At 38.3% G+C, this 13,773-nt stretch overlaps 2 protein-coding genes and 1 non-coding gene across 3 annotated transcripts; all 3 read left to right on the top strand.

Moving 5' to 3' along the window:
- Positions 1–467: 467 nt before the first annotated feature.
- On the top strand, positions 468–540 carry Trnat-agu (transfer RNA threonine (anticodon AGU)). The gene has a single exon. It is a non-coding gene; the product is annotated as a tRNA-Thr (tRNA).
- Positions 541–4,913: 4,373 nt separating this feature from the next.
- LOC134747153 (uncharacterized) lies at positions 4,914–8,740 on the top strand. The gene is made up of 4 exons (XM_063681734.1): positions 4,914–5,847; positions 6,253–6,465; positions 7,366–8,169; positions 8,458–8,740. Exons 1-4 carry the CDS (start codon positions 4,937–4,939, stop codon positions 8,738–8,740), a joined length of 2,211 nt encoding a protein of 736 aa, XP_063537804.1. The 5' UTR covers positions 4,914–4,936.
- Positions 8,741–11,942: 3,202 nt separating this feature from the next.
- LOC134747154 (alpha-(1,3)-fucosyltransferase C-like) lies at positions 11,943–13,284 on the top strand (the record flags this gene model as incomplete). Its single annotated transcript, XM_063681735.1, has 2 exons — positions 11,943–12,700; positions 12,999–13,284. Coding segments are annotated over 2 exons (1,044 nt in total), but the record flags the coding sequence as incomplete, so codon positions are not given.
- Between the last annotated feature and the right edge of the window lie 489 nt (positions 13,285–13,773).

Consider the following 13,773-nt stretch of genomic DNA (forward strand, 5'->3'; position numbering starts at 1 on the left):
CTAGGCCACCAGCGCTGTTGTCTAACGTTTCCACGCTTCATAGCTCCGTGTCCCGCGATAGTCAATACAAAGAGATCGTAAGTAGATTTGCTGCCGCCCGCGGCCTCATCCAATCACAAAATGGCGGCCTAAACACAGATATGAAAGTTGCTGACAGAGATAGAGTCCGTCTCAACTAACTACGCCGATTTTGACAGAACAAAGTGTGCAATGTCATTATAATATCACATTTTCATAGAATTTGTCATATTTTTAGGGTTCTGTACCTAAAGGGTAAAAACGGGACCCTATTACTAAGATTCCGCTGTCCGTCCGTCTGTCACCAGGCTGTATCTCATGAACCGTGATAGCTAGACAGTTGAAATTTTCACAGATGATGTATTCCTGTTGCCGCTATAACGCTGTCTTGGGTGGGACTTGAACCCACGACCACTGGACTCACTTACTGGTTCGCTGCATTGGATACGGTCTTGGTGGCTCAGATGGTAGAGCACTGTACTAGTGATCCAGTGGTCGTGGGTTCAAGTCCCACCCAAGACAGTGAATTTTTCCACTTTTTTATTTCTAAGCTTAATAGCATCGTTTGCAGACGTTTCTGCTTGATACAAAATTAATTTAGAATAATATAAATATTTAAGTGGGGCTTCCATACAACAAACGTGATTTTTTTGCCGTTTTTGCGTAATGGTACGGAACCCTCCGTGCGCGAGTCCGACTCGCACTTGGCCGGTTTTTTTTAATGTCACAATTACAGATTTTCTACTTATACAAACTTTGCCACAAGCAAGTCCATTGCTATGAGGTAGAGTAGAGACCGTATAAAATAATATGAGGTATTCGGTGCACGCACGGCAACGTCTGAGTGCCTACCGCGAACACAGAAGTTCGCAAGTTGCGGGTTTCTTTCTCTTTTCCTCTAATTAATACGTAATTAGAGTGACAGAGAAAGATGCGCGCAATTTGCTAACTTCGGTGTTCGCGGTAGGCCCTCTGTGTGGGTGCACGTACTGAACTTTTCTAATTAACTTGCCCAACTTTTTTCGTTAACGTCTTGGACGGAGTGGCTTTTGTTGTTCTTTTCCGACTGTACTTTTATCCGCACTCTCCAGTAGATGCCTAACTATGCCTATGTAACATACACTTTGCACCGGGTTATTCCCACTGGTTAGTTAGTACCACCCAGTATCAGTAGGTATTTTTATCAGTAACTATTAAACATTATATAATACAATACCTAATATTTTTGTTAAAGTATTTATTTACTTATATAAGTTTGAGCCGAAATAACAAAACTCGTCCATTACTTTTTAGGGTTCCGTACCCAAAGGGTAAAAACGGGACCCTATTACTAAGACTCCTAGTCCGTCTGTCCATCTGTCTGTCTGTCTGTCTGTCCGTCTGTTTGTCACCCGGCTGTATCTCATCAACCGTGATAGCTAGATAGTTGAAATTTTCAGATGAAATATTTCTGTTGCCGCTATAACAACAAATACTAAAAAGTACGGGACCCTCGGTGGGCGAGTCCGACTCGCACTTGTCCGGTTTTTAATGTTCTCCAACATATAATCAAACCAGTAATTAACTAGCAATTTTGCTTGAACAAAATTCTCTACAGAAGTTCTTAGAGGATTTGGTTACTTTTCAGTACTTTGCAGGACAATTTCTCCTAATAGGTTGAGTTTGGGCAGCTAAAAAAATACGTCTCTGTTATTTTAGACTACTCTATAACATAAATAAATCTAATCGGAGCCAGACAATTGGGTACCTTTCTTTGTAAGTACTGTATTTAACATTATAAATATTATAATTCAGGTCTTATTGTGAGTAAAAAACTAATATTTTTCTTACAATGCTTATCAGACTATATGATATGGTGACTTATAATAAGACATTATGGCCATGGATTTACGAAAATTACAATGTTATCTACATATATTACCTAGGTGCCTTTTATATAAACCAAAGATAGATATAACTGTGTAATAGATGGATACAGTCTAAGGAAAAAACGTGCCTCGAAAATCAAGAAAATTTGATTCTCGTTCAGGGGGCGCTACTAGTTTTGGCCTACAGTCGTATAGATGGCGTTGACGGTTTCGTTTGTTATTTAACAATTTTAACGCATATCAGTGAAAGAACATGGGTCAAAATCATAAAAATAATTAATGCAAATAAAAAAAATCATTTATCTATATTTAAATACATTCTATCGTATTTTTATAAATCTTTATTTTTAGTTTTAATGTGTGTCGACAGATGGCAGTGAATTTACTGTGGTTACAAAATTTACTATGACAGTACCGCTCTAGTATAAGTTACTCTATGATATAAACCAAAGATAGATATAACTCCGTAATCCGTAATAGATGGATACAGTCTAAGGAAAACACGTGCCTCGAAAATCACGAAAATTTGATTCTCGATCAGATGGCGCCACTAGCTTTGGCCTACTCTCGTATAGAGGGCGTTGACGGTTTCGTTTGTTATTTATAATTTTAACGCATATCCGTTAAAGAACACGAGTCAAAATCATATAAAAATAATTAATGCAAATAAAAAATCATTTATCAACATTTAAATACATTTTAACGTATTTTTAATATTTTTATAAATCTTCATTTTTAGTTTTAAAGTATGTCGATAGATGGCAGTGAATTTACTGTGGCAAAGATAGATATAACTCCGTAATAGATGGATACAGTCTAAGGAAAAAACGTGCCTCGAAAATCAAGAAAATTTGATTCTCGTTCAGAGGGCGCTACTAGTTTTGGCCTACAGTCGTATAGATGGCGTTGACGGTTTCGTTTGTTATTTAACAATTTTAACGCATATCAGTGAAAGAACATGGGTCAAAATCATAAAAATAATTAATGCAAATAAAAAAAATCCTTTATCTATATTTAAATACATTCTATCGTATTTTTATAAATCTTCATTTTTAGTTTTAAAGTGTGTCGACAGATGGCAGTGAATTTACTGGGGTTACAAAATTTACTATGACAGTACCGCTCTAGTATAAGTTACTCTATGACTGTGGTTACAAAATTTACTATGACAGTACCGCTCTATCTTATTATATCCTCTTTGATATAAACAATATATGAATGAAACGGCCCTGTGTAAATCGTGCCGATGCATTTTAGTCACGCTTATTGCTATTGCGAAAGATGTATTGATTGAGTAAGGGTCTCCCCAGATATATCGACGCGGAATCGGCAAAAGATAGGAAAAAGCTTTATGTCTGCGCAATAACAGCGAAAAAGTCGTCCTTCGGCTCGGATCGGATCGCATCGGCGGCCGCTTGCCGACGCATCGACGGCTTTTTCGCTCTTATTGCGCAGACAAAGGTTTTGCCTATCGGGGTTGTTCCTATCGGGTTTTGCCGATTCCGCGTCGATATATCTGGGGAGACCCTAAGATGCGTAAAACCTATGACAATTTCCTGCTTCGAAATTTGACAGGTAAACGAGATGGCGCTTTACAGCTCCATACATTTTGCGGTAACTCTTAAGGCCGTAACACATCGTCGCACCGCACCAAGGTCATTGTGCGACGCATCCATAAGTAAGAGCGAGAAAGCGATATCTCTTTCTCGCTCTTACTTATGTGTGGGTCGCACAATGACCATGGTGCGGTACGATGGTGTGGTACGGCCATTATAGTCAAAAGTTGACGTTTGACAATACAGCGACCGCAAAACATACGGCGCAGTATAGCGCCATCTGTTTTGGATGTCAAACTACACTTTTTTTTCTACACTTTTACCTCTTTATTACAATCAATTCTCTTTGCTATTGCTGAATGCCAAACGGTAGTGACACTCGATAGACACTCGTAGTGACTTGACACCACTTGACACACAGGTGTGAGTTGGAGATGAAATTTATTATTTTGACAGCCATTTGTTAAAAGTATCCGAAAATCGCTCATGCCAATATCGTTGGTAAAAAGCCATTTTGAAAATGCTAACCCAATTTAACCTAAGCACTTATGCTCAGATTTAAAGTACCTATATCAGGCGTGGCTCACTCCGCGATTTCGTCACGTCGCTACACGTACATGCGGCCCCACGCGGCCCACACCAATTTTGGTGTCTAGCCATAGTAGTTGCCGCGCACCGCTAAGGAACGGATGCCTGCTCGCGCTTGCGTTACCTTGCGGTCATATCTGTTGTAAGTAATACCTAGACGCGTTTTGTTGGAGAGTAACCTTCTGTACCTAGTACTATTATTTAATCTGTGCCTATATTTATGTTACATACACACAACAAGTGATAAGGGGAGGTGCGAATAGGTTTACCCAGGTAGCAAAGTGACGTCATAATGACGTCATAAATACGTAACGGACGTCATAATGACGTATAAATGCTACCTGGGTAGAGTTAGAACAAGACTAGTCTGCAACGATTTTGCAGACTTGTGTTGATCGTTGCAGAATTTTCTTGGTCTGACTTCTATCTTTACAAGTTCGCGTCATTAAATTGATATTTGTAATTGTATTTTATAATTTTTGGTGATTTATTGTTTGTGAAACCACTTGACGTGTTAAAGTGCCTTTGTTATTTGCTAAATTGAGTTTGAGTTTAAAATAATGATTTTTAACATATTAAATCAATTTTATCATCCGTTATTTTCACCAGCTGCACTGCAGCCCTAGTAAATAAACAATTGTCAGGTTTCTCTTGAAAATTTTCTATTCCATTATTTCAGGCCAAGACGTGGAACAGAGTGTTATTCTGTGCCCCTCAAACAAGATTGGACAAAATTTTGTTAAAAAATAATATGTAGTTTTATTGGAGGCAAAACGATTGAATTCATAAGTTTACGAAACGCAAATTTCTTATTACAAAATAACAATGACGAAATACACTCTATTAAGTTCACCGCAAGTTGGTTTTAAAAAAAAATGTTTTGCTTTTTTTGTATTCATAATATACATGAACTGGTTTCAACGTTTCAACACAGAACTCGATGAACAATTAATAAACGAAGAAGCTTTGAGTAATCCCGTTCTGGATTCATCTTTTGCAAACCATTATACCCCTAGAATTGAAAATACTGCTCGTAAATTTGACCGTAATAGCCTAAAGTACATATTGCTTTGGACACCAAAAAGTTCTAGTCCGTTCAACAATTTTGGAACAGGACAAATCGTATTTATTAGGAACAAGTGCGAGTTTATAAATTGTTATGTGACTGCTGACAGACGATATTTCAATGGAGAACTCACAAAATTCGTCGCAATAGCTTTTAATGGCAGAGACTTGAGATACGTAGAAGCATCAGAGCTGCCCCAGCAAAGATCACCTCATCAAAAATACATCTTCTACAACGCAGAGTCTTCTACGAACCAACCGGTCTGCAACCCTTGGTGGGACAACTTTTTCAACTGGACATCCACTTACAAGCTAAACTCTGATGTAATGTACTCGTATATTTATATAAGGGATATGAATGGCGTACACGTTGGACCTAGAATAGACATGGACTGGGTTAAAGATATGAAAGAGATTGACGACACGTTAAAAGAGAAGTTAAAGAGTAAGAAGAAGGCGGCAGCTTGGTTTGTATCTCACTGCATCACTAAAAGTAAGAGAGAGAAATATGTGAAATCACTTCAGAAGGCGTTGGAACCTTATGGGTTGACCGTAGACATATACGGACGTTGTGGTACGTTAGTTTGCCACCCGAATGAGCAAAAGAAGTGTTGTGCTGTGGTATCCTCTGATTATTACTTTTATCTTTCCTTTGAGAATGCCTTCGCGGAGGACTACGTGACAGAGAAGTTGCTGGCCGCGTTGAATAATGACGCAGTGCCGATTGTGCTAGGAGGAACCAACTACACCAGGTACTTACTTATTCAGTTATCACTTTAATTCGAATAAAAGAACAGTCCTTAGGTACAGCTTGTAGAAGAAATCAGCCAACTTATTGGCAGTCCAACTAACATACACACATTACATTACATTACATCACATTACATTTAATCTCAGTATTCGGATAACCAATACTCTTTATTGGAGTTCTCACAAAGTAATAAATTTTAAGTAGTTTAAGTAAATTTTAATAGGGGACGGTATGAGGAAGTTTTGTTAAGGTACCGTTTTTAGAACTCATTTCATGCAGGACAAACGAGTGATCTTCGCAATTAGCTTGTGTCAGTTTTCGAGGACACGAATCAACAGATTTTAAAACACTTTTGCACGTCACAGGCAACCAGCGACATCTACCGTTAAGTGTCACTTTTTCCCAGGTTCCTCCCGCCCGGCTCCTATATCGACGCTCGCCACCACGAGCCAGAATCCCTGGCCCACGTCATGGCGGACATCATAGCCAACCCGAGAAAGTACCACGAGTTCTTCCGATGGCAGAACCACTACAAGTACTCCGAGTCAGAACGAAAAGAGAACGTGTGCAACTTGTGCTCGGCGCTCAATGATAAGAATATGGTGACGATGGAGTCAACGTATCCGCGTTTCAGGAGTTGGTGGAATCCGGCCTGGGAAGAGAGATGTCAAGATGACAATTGGGATACTTGATGTTCGTTGACATAGATATTTTTGTTGGGCTCAATCGCAATCAAAAATAATTATTATATGTCCTACCTGTATTTTATTAGCAAAATAATGCCATAAGCCAAATATGTGCCATGAACATGATTATTTATTTATATTTTATAAATTATTAAATGGGGCAGCGAACCACTATGTTTATTACGATCAACGAATGTAGAAAAAATGTCATCCAGTTCTGTGGGCCGAGGTAGCTACCAGCCCTCCGGCACCTGAGGTGTCAGTAAGGCGCTGGGAAATTCCTTTGCTAAATTGAGTTTGAGTTTGAAATAATGATTCTTTCAATAACGACATTCAAATGACTTACTCATAAATATGAGTAAGTAATCAATTTTCTCATCCGTTATCTTTACCGGTTGCACTGCAGCCCTAGTAAATAAACAATTGTCAGCTTTGTCTTGATAATTTTCTATTCCATCATTCCAGGCCAAGACGTCGAACAGCACTGTTATTCTGTGCCCCTCAAACAAGATTGGACAAAATTGAGCTAAAAAACAATATGTCAGAACAAACAGTAAAATTAAATAAAAAATAGTTTTTATTGGAGGGAAAACGATTGAATAAATCATAAGTTTATCAAACGCAAATATCCTATTACAAAGCATAATGACGAAATACACTCTATTAAGTACACCGCAAGTTGGTTTTTCAAAGATATGTTTTGCTTTCTTTGTATTCATAATATACATGAACTGGTTTCAATGTTTCAACACAGAACTCGATGAACAATTAATAAACCAAGAAGCATTGAGTAATCCCGTTCTGGATCTATCTTATACAAACCATTATACTAGAATTGAAAATACTGCTCGTAAATTTGACCGTAATAGCGTAAAGTACATATTGCTTTGGACACCAAAACATTCTAGTCCGTTCAACAATTATGGAACAGGACAAATCGTATTTATTAGGAACAAGTGTGAGTTTACAAATTGTTATGTCACTGCTGACAGACGATATTTCAAGGGAGACCTCACAAAATTCGTCGCCATAGCGTTTAATGGAAGAAACTTGAGATACGTAAAAGCATCAGAGCTGCCCCAGCAAAGATCGCCTCATCAAAAATACATCTTCATCAACGCAGAGTCTTCTACGAACCAACCGGTCTGCAACCCTTGGTTGGACAACTTTTTCAACTGGACATCCACTTACAAGCTGCAGAACTCTGATGTAATGTACTCATATATTTATATAAGGGATATGAATGGCGTACACGTTGGACCTAGAATAGACATGGACTGGGTTAAAGATATGAAAGAAATTGACGACACGTTTAAAGAGAAGTTAAAGAGTAAGAAGAAGGCGGCAGCTTGGTTTGTATCTCACTGCATCACTAGAAGTAAGAGAGAGAAATATGTGAAGTCACTTCAGAAGGCGTTGCAACCTTATGGGTTGACCGTAGACATATACGGACAGTGTGGTACGTTAGTTTGCGGCTGGTATGAGAAAAATAAGTGTTGGGCTATGGTATCATCTGATTATTACTTCTATCTTTCCTTTGAGAATTCCTTCGCGGAGGACTACGTGACAGAGAAGTTGCTGACCGCGTTGAATAATGACGCAGTGCCGATAGTGCTAGGAGGATCGAACTACACCAGGTATTTGTTCAATTATCATTTTAAATCCACTACGTTACAATACTCTTTATTGGAATCCTCACAAAATAATCAATTTTAAGTAATCTATGTAAATTTAAATAGGGACGGGATGGGGAAGTTTTATTAGGTACCGTTTTTAGAACTCATCTCATGCAGGACAAACATGTGATCTTCGCAATTAACTTGTGTCACTTTTCGAGGACACGAGTCAACCATTTTTAAATCACTTTACTTTTGCACGTCACAGGTAAACAGCGACATCTACCATAAACTGTCACCTTTGTCCAGGTTTGTCCCGCCCGGCTCCTACATCGACGCCCGTCACTACGAGCCAGAATCCCTGGCCCACGTCATGGCGGACATCATAACCAACCCGAGCAAGTACCACGAGTTCTTTCGATGGCGGAACCACTACAAGTACTCCTCACCACAAAAAGAAGTCATGTGTAACTTGTGCTCAGCGCTGAATGATAAGAATATGGTGACGATGGAGTCCACGTATCCGCATTTCAGGAGTTGGTGGAATCCGGACTGGGAAGAGAGATGTCAAGATGACAGTTGGGATACTTGATGTTCGTTAACATAGATATTTTTGTTAGGCTCAATCTAGGGTTTATTTAACTGCTACATAATAAAAGGCATTAAAATACTAGTGTGGGTGGGTTTAAGAAACGAACGAAGTGTTTCTTAAAAGAACCACACGAGTGTTTTAATGCCTCATTATGTACAGTTGCATACACTATTTTATCTAGACACATATTATAAAGTTTCTATGATATACTTATTCTCTAACCAGACTAACCTCATATTACCGACATAGGGGCCTCGTTGCTCTCTGGTGGAATCCGCGGATATGAGGTGGCTCATTTTACATGATAACTTTGCTGTATGTTAGTTTAAAAACAACAAAACAAATTATAAAACTGAAATAGGTGTCATATATTAAAGAAAAAGTGACAAAGCCCTCCAGTGGTGAAGGCCGGATTCGAACCGGCGTCTTTAGCAATCCGGGCTAACGCCTTGAAGTTTATAATTTATACATATATACCAGTGCGACTACTTAAAAAAAAAGCATCAAAACTATTTAATAAAATAATTTGATTTGTTCCCAAAGTTGTGTTAAACAAATTAATTTTATACTTAAAACCAATTAAAAGATAAAGTTTACGTCAAACGGCGGTAAATGAAAACTTTTTTTACCCATGTCACATATCCGTTTTATTTATTTATTCAGAGACTAACTAGAGTCGGGGGCCGATTTCCGTATCGTTCGATACAAACTAACATGCGATATTTGTCAAAATTGTATGCAATTTACATTTCATTTCAAGTAAAACGTCATCTCGACTGATATTAAAATAGTTGTCAAATCGAATTGCTTTTTTTCCAGAGATTTTCGAGATTTGAATGTTTTTAGGTAATTGATTTTAATATACAGGGTTGCCCATTTAGATCGGACAGTATGGGAAAGTCTGAAACTATAAGACACGAAGATCTGTTCTTAGAAACCATGTCATCGATTTTAATTACAAGAAAAACTGCATTCATACATTTAAAAAACCTGTACTCAGCTTGGGACGTCAGCCAGGACGTTATGAAACATAAAAATAAAACTATTTCTAGTTAGATCTCTCTAATCTGACAAAACGTTTCCCCATCGGACACTATTGCTCTGGCTGGCGTACCAGTATCTAAATATGCGTGTTAGCTCTCTAGGAAAATTTGTCTTGTCCAGCTTTTGCCAAAGTAAATCGTAATTTACAAAGAGAGAAATAAAACTATGAAAACGGATTATATCGCGTATATTGAATTTATAATACATCCCGACGTTTCGAACCCTTTACAGCGTTCGTGGTCAACGGGTGACTGAGGAAAAATTACAAAGTGCAAAAATACCCACATACTAAAATAATGAACAATCATAGACTATAAACTTTAAGGCTGGTTGTACATGCGGCAACAACCGGTCTCATATTGGGATACCCTCCTACAATTTAGGAGGGAATTAAATCTTCTCGGGTCCGTGGTATGTAGGGTTGGAGCCGGCGTAGTTTTTATCGCGTATATATATATATCTTTACTTGAAAATAATTGTAGTGTATAACTAGCCTTATGAACCGATTTTGCATGTACAACCAGCCTTAAAGTTTATAGTCTATGATTGTTCATTATTTTAGTATGTGGGTATTTTTGCACTTTGTAATTTTTCCTCAGTCACCCGTTGACTACGAACGCTGTAAAGGGTTCGAAACGTCGGGATGTATTATAAATTTAATATACGCGATATAATCCGTTTTTCATAGTTTTATTTCATGAGTAACTATCGCGGTAACCGAAGACAATATTACAAAGAGAGATCTAGAACACGCATAAATAGATGTTTTACGCCGAGTATCGTACTCAACAGTGTTCTTTAGACAAATGATCGCACCCTCCGTCGACAGGCCGGCTCGGAAGCCGAACTGTGCGTCGTGTAAATGCAGACATTTGTCCTATTGCACGTTATGTAGGCTGTCAAGTCAAGTACTCTGGCAACGATTGTTGCCAGATAAATAGGTCTGTAATTTCTCACATCAGTTATATCGCCAGTTTTGTTTTTAACAATAGGTACCACTATAGTTATCGTCATTTGGGTAGGTAAATATGAGTATCCGATGCACAGGTTAAAAACATTGCAAGGATTCTAGGCAAGTGAGGGCCAGCAAATTGCAAGTGCTCGACGCTTAGGCAGTCGTGACTGGGAGACTTTCCCCTTTTCATATCCCGCAATGTTTTAGTTATATCTTTTTCACCACAGCAGCTCGAACAAGCCTACTTTCGTCACTCCAGAGAGTGAAACAGTAGCTTTTTAATTTAGTGAAGGCCATGAACTGCCACTTTATACTTCAATTACAAATCGATTTTTTTTCTCTGTATTAGTCTGTGTAATTCGAAATACATATACAATATGTCCTCACTACTGAGGTAAAAAATTATATGTGCAGCACGAGAGCAAAGTTATTTTACATCTCGTGTTTTTGAGTCCCTCGCTACGCTCTTTCGCTTTCTCGGGACTCAAAATAAACACTCGCAAGAAAAACCAACTTTCCTCTCTTGTTGCACAAATAACTATTGCTCTATAACGTATCTGCAAGTCACTCCCTACCTCATTGTCAGGCACCTGCAACCTTTTTGACCCTACAGGTGACGACTTATTATTATTACGAAAAAACTGTTTTATCGTACTGAGGTACGTAAATGTGTCAGAATCGATGTTACGATTTAATCAATTGTCTCATCCGTTATCTCAACCAGTTGCAATGCAGCCCTAGTAAATAAACAATTGTCAGGCTATTCTTGAATTTTTTTTATTCTATCATTCCAGGCCAAGACGTCGGACAACACTGTAAAAGATTAGACAAAATTGTGTTATAAAATAATGTCAGAACACACAGTAAAATAAAAATAAAAATTGTTTTCATTGGAGGCAAAACGATTGAATGTAATCATAAGTTTAACAAACGCAAATTTCCTATTACAAAGCATAATGACGAAATGCACTCTATTAAGTTCACCGCAAGTTGGTTTTTCAAAGATATTTTTTGTATTGCTATGTTTTGCTTTCTTTGTATTCATAACATACATGAGCTGCTTTCAACGTTTCAACACAGAACTCGATGAACAATTAATAATCCAAGAAGCTTTGAGTAATCCCGTTCTGGATCCATCTTTTGCAAACCAATATACCGCTAGAATTGAAAAAACTGCTCGTAAATTTGACCGTAATAGCCTAAAGTACATATTGCTTTGGACACCAGAGTTCTTATCCGTTCCTCAATTTTGGAACAGGACAAATCGTATTTATTAGGAACAAGTGTGAGTTTACAAATTGTTATGCGACTGCTGACAGACGATATTTCAAGGGAGACCTCACAAAATTCGTCGCCATAGCTTTTAATGGAAGAAACTTGAGATACGTAAACGCATTAGAGCTGCCCCAGCAAAGATCGCCTCGTCAGAAATACATCTTCTACAACGCAGAGTCTTCTACGAACCAACCGATCTGCAACCCTTGGTGGGACTACTTTTTCAACTGGACATCCACTTACAAGCTGAACTCTGATGTAATGTACTCGTATATTTATATAAGGGATATGAATAGCGTACACGTTGGACCTAGAATAGACATGGACTGGGTTAAAGATATGAAAGAGATTGACGACACGTTAAAAGAGAAGTTAAAGAGTAAGAAAAAGGCGGCAGCTTGGTTTGTATCTCACTGCATCACTAGAAGTAAGAGAGAAACATATGTGAAGTCACTTCAGAAGGGGTTGGAACCTTATGGGTTGACCGTAGACATATACGGACAGTGTGGTACGTTAGTTTGCGGTTGGTATGAGAAAAATAAGTGTTGGGCTATGGTATCATCTGATTATTACTTCTATCTTTCCTTTGAGAATGCCTTCGCGGAGGACTACGTGACAGAGAAGTTGCTGACCGCGTTGAATAATGACGCAGTGCCGATTGTGCTAGGAGGATCGAACTACACCAGGTACTTGTTCAATTATCATTTTAAGTCCACTACGTTACAATTATCTCATTAGAATCCTCAGAAAATAATCAATTTTAAGTAGTCTAAGTAAATTAAAATAAGGGACGGTATGGGGAAGTTTTGTTAGGTACCGTTTTTAGAACTTATCTCATGCAGAACAAACGAGTGATCTTCGCAATTAGCTTACACTTGTGTCAGTTTTCGAGGATATTGTGAGTTAACCAATTTTAAATCATTTTGCTTTTGCACGTCACAGGTAAAAAGCGACATCGAACGTAAACTGTCACCTTTTTCCCAGGTTTGTCCCTCCCGGCTCCTACATCGACGCCCGCCACTACGAGCCAGAATCCCTGGCCCACGTCATGGCGGACATCATAGCCAACCCGAGCAAGTACCACGAGTTCTTCCGATGGCGGAACCACTACAAGTACTCGGAGTCGGTACAAAAAGAGGACGTGTGCAACTTGTGCTCGGCGCTCAATGATAAGAATATGGTGACGATGGAGTCCACGTATCCGCATTTCAGGAGTTGGTGGAATCCGGACTGGGAAGAGAGATGTCAAGATGACAGTTGGGGTACTTGATGTTCGTTAACATAGATATTTTTGTTGGGCTTAATCGCAATTAACCCTCTGCGACTGTGGTGACTGTTTTAGAGATACTCTACTGATGTGGAGTCTATCAGACGTCATTTTCGATAATTCATTAAAAATAAACTAATGGTAAAATGGTAACTGTTGTTTCATTTATCGATCATTCCATTAATAATTTAATAAATTAAATTGTAAAACGGGTTTAAAATAAAATACATAAGATATATATAATAAACTTTAATGAACTTTAATGGTCGCGATCGGGCCGCCGATGTACGGCGAAACTAACCGAGCGATAAGACATAAGTATCTGTACGCCGCGCTCGCATCGTGCGAAACCGCAACGGTATTTGAATGTTATTACATTTATATTCTTTATAAAAATACTAAGAATTGTCGCCACAAGATCACAGTTTCTTACAATTTCTACTTAGGCTCACAAAAAAATTATAAAAAAACTAAACTTCTAGTAAATTCAAT

Source organism: Cydia strobilella, chromosome 14 (assembly GCF_947568885.1).
Source record: "Cydia strobilella chromosome 14, ilCydStro3.1, whole genome shotgun sequence".
Classification (NCBI taxonomy): Eukaryota; Metazoa; Arthropoda; class Insecta; order Lepidoptera; family Tortricidae; genus Cydia; species Cydia strobilella.

Coding starts and splice junctions, on each gene's coding strand:
- LOC134747153 (XM_063681734.1), top strand. CDS start 4,937: ATGAACTGGTTTCAACGTTTCAACACAGAACTCGATGAACAATTAATA. Junction 6,466..7,365: donor ATGGTGACGATGGAGTCAAC/GTATCCGCGTTT, acceptor CCATTATACTAG/AATTGAAAATACTGCTCGTA. Junction 8,170..8,457: donor GGAGGATCGAACTACACCAG/GTATTTGTTCAA, acceptor ACCTTTGTCCAG/GTTTGTCCCGCCCGGCTCCT.